Here is a 3,183-nt window from a genome sequence, read left to right as displayed (position 1 = left end):
GGTTGGTGCCAGTCAGCGTCAGCTTCCCTCCAAACCTGGGGTGCCCTGTTGGGGTTCCAGGCCCCAGGCACTCCCCAGCCGTCTATCACTTTACGTGCCCCCACTCATAGGATGGTGCNCTGAGTCCACTTCGCGGAGCACGTGGGCCAGTGCAGCTGTGCCGCTCCCGGGACCCACCTGTGCAAGGTGCCCAGCCTGGGGTTGGTGCCAGTCAGCGTCAGCTTCCCTCCAAACCTGGGGTGCCCTGTTGGGGTTCCAGGCCCCAGGCACTCCCCAGCCATCTATCACTTTACGTGCCCCCACTCATAGGATGGTGTCCCCACCCCCGGGCCAGAGACGCTCACACCTGCCCACCAGATGCAGGAAGAAGGCTGGACCCGGAGTCTGGGCCTGCCCAGGGCGGGGGGGCCGCCTTCCTGTCCTTCCTCCTGCGCTGCACGAAGGCTGGAGCAGACCCGGTGCTGTGAGCTTCTGCTGCAAACGTCCACGCGTAGTAGGACTCAGATGAGAAACAGAAGCAGGCGTGATCCTGAGCAGAAGCCAGGCCCCGGCTGCTGCCCTCTGGGGTGAAGGGTAGCAACGTGAGGGCTCAGCGGGGGGGACAGCCTGTCACATCTGAGGGGTGACGTGACACTCTGGAAGTGGCATGGGGTCCCGGATCCTGCTCCGGGGGAGAGGTCTCCTGAACGGTTGGGTCTGGAGCCAGCAGCTCAGGGTCCGGGCACCTGGGAAAGCCCAGCCGAGCTTAACAACCAGGGCCATCGGCCCCCCCATCCATCCCCCCCCATCAAGATGAGTGTCTGAGAAATGGGTGTACCCAGGAGCCATGGGGCATGTGGGACAGCTCCCTGATCCCATGGGCCCACAGCCAGCTCTGCTCCAGAGACTAGCCCCAAGGGGCACCCAGTAACCTGGAACCCCAAAGACTCAGGGTTCCAGATGCCTCCTTTGGCATCCGAAAACTGCGTGGGCCTCTGGCCAGAGTCCGAAGGCCCCACAGCACGAGCCAGGCCTGGCAGGAAGTTCCGGGGCTGTGGCTTCAGCCGCCCACTTGGGCTCCGTTCCACCAGGAGCCCGGGGAGCAAACTCACTCAAGACTCTCCCGTTTGTCTTTGGGGCTGGAGCTGCGGGCTGGGCAGGCGACCAGCAGCGTCCCGCCTCTCGCCCTCACGGGTGCCCTCGCCATGCTCCGTGGCAGCTGTCGCACAGGCCAGATGCTGGCCGGGCCGGCTGTGGTGCTCCTCTCCCTGACCTGGAGCACTTACCAGAGCCTGGCCGTCCCCCAGATTGCAGAATGTGGCCTCTCCTGTTCTCAGGTGAGCCCCTGCCCCCCCCGACCCCCGTGCTGTGTGTGGTCAGGTGGCCTCTCCTGCTCTCGGGTGCGAGGGCGCTGGGCCGCAGGGGGGCACTGGCTTGGCACCCTCACACGAATGCGGGCGGCAGGCAAGGGGCGCAGGAGGCCCCGGGTGATGAAGAGGCCCGGGGGGGGCTGGGAACCCTGCGGGGTGCTGGCCGAGCCTACAGCGCTGCCCTGGGAAATGTTGGCTGCGAGCGAGCCTCGGGGTGGGGACAGGCCAATGCACCTGTGAGCCGCCTCTGCTGGGAGCCCCCCACGGCTTCGCGCACGTGTTTCGTCACCCACGGTGCGGGGCTTGTGTGCACCGCCCGCTAAGGAAACGCTCAGGAGCTCCCCCCCGCCCCCCAGGCAGGAGGGAGCCGCAGGCCAAGGCTGCAGCTCGGGAACGCTGGCGTCCAGGGCTCTTCACCAGGGCCCAGCTGACTCAGCCTTACCTGAGGGAGGTGTTCCGGCAGCACCTGCCGCGGGACCCGTGCCCGTGTCCCAGCAGGCGCCCCCAGTGCCCAAGACTGGTCTCAGCGCAGTGGGCACGCGGCCTAGAAGGGGTCATGGGAACAGAGGGGGACGCAGCAGGGGCGTGGGCACAGAACGAACATGAACATGGGGTGGAGGAAACTTTGAGGGCCCACCGTGTGCCCTGTGACCTTTGTGTTCTCACCGGTACAGCGCACAACAAAAGATGTAGGGGCGGGTCCCGTGAGGGCCCGGGACAGGCTCCCTCTGGCTGCACCTGGGAGGGGTGGGTGCAGGTGGGGGGAGGGAGGTCTGGGCCCCCCCACAGTGAAGGTGGGGGAGGAGGGCGCTCCTGGAACCCACTTTGCGGGTGGAGTTGGCAGGACCAGGGCCCCCGGTGCCCGGGAAGAAATCAAAGTGGCCCCTAGAACACCACTCGGCTGCCGGAGAGGTTTCCTGAGGTGGGAGGCCCGGGGGTGCGGAGGGGAGGTTTTGGGGAAGGGAACTTGGCTTTGAAAGGTGGGGTTTGAGAGGCCCGTCACACGCGGAGAGCTGCGGGTGAGGGCACCGGGCCGTGGGCGGAGGCCTGGCCGGGCCCCTGCTGAGCTCCCCATCACGATGGGACGGTGGGGCTGAGCCCCCAGACCCAGCGGCTGTGAGGAGGAGAAAAAATCCTCAAGAAGAAGGGAGGCGGGGGTAAGGGGAGAGCAGAGCAGGGAAGGGGGTCACTGTGCACTTGGCCGGGGGGAGCTGTAGCCACCTTGGTGCCCGGCTGGGCGTGGGGCTGGGGGCAGGGGTGAGGGAGCAGCGGGCAGCTGAGGGCTGAGGGAGGGGCCTCAGCGGGCTCAGAAGGGGGTTTTGCTCGGGAGAGGAGGCGAGCAGGGAGCCGGGGGGGGCAGGCAGCCCCTGGGGCCCCCCACGCCGGCGCCCAGACCCCTCCAGCCCACATGTACCCACAGGAGGACTTCACGGCCTTGGCAAGCGTTCCGTGAAAACCCTTCCTCGCTGAGCTGACTGCGAGGCCTGGGGGGACAGAAGCAGAGGACCACAGTGCCAGTGATGCCTGGGGGGGGGCTCCCCAGCGCTTGGGGTCACGCCACCCTGGGCTCTACAGAGCAGACCCGCCCAGGCAGGGCGAACCCAGGACACTGGCCCTCTCCTCCGGCTGGAGCTCAGGCCCGGCGGGGGCAGCAATGGGGGGTGGGGGGGAAGCCGGAGACCCCGCCCCAGAGACACGCTCCTGGAGGGGGGGCCCTCTGCACAGACAGCCCCCACGCAGGGCCGGGAAGCCCCGAGAAGCCCAACGGAAAACCCCAGGGAGGTGGAGGCGGGGCCACTTCTCCATCCCCACCCCACCCTCAGGCAGGGCCCAG

The 3,183-nt window shown here is 67.9% G+C and overlaps 1 protein-coding gene across 1 annotated transcript in view; it reads left to right on the top strand.

Moving 5' to 3' along the window:
- Positions 1-1,214: 1,214 nt before the first annotated feature.
- IL17REL (interleukin 17 receptor E like) overlaps positions 1,215-3,183 on the top strand; it is a 25,626-nt gene continuing 23,657 nt past the window's right edge. Inside the window, exon 1 of the mRNA XM_077757873.1 lies at positions 1,215-1,316. Within this exon, the coding sequence (XP_077613999.1) occupies positions 1,215-1,316 (102 nt within the window). The remainder of the gene's footprint in view (positions 1,317-3,183) is intronic.

The sequence above is a fragment of the Crocuta crocuta genome, unplaced genomic scaffold (genome assembly GCF_008692635.1).
Source record: "Crocuta crocuta isolate KB4526 unplaced genomic scaffold, BGI_CrCroc_1.0 scaffold143, whole genome shotgun sequence".
Lineage (NCBI taxonomy): Eukaryota > Metazoa > Chordata > Mammalia > Carnivora > Hyaenidae > Crocuta > Crocuta crocuta.
The sequence above is the reverse complement of the archived record's forward strand: the minus strand, read 5'-3'. Positions and strand labels throughout refer to the sequence as shown.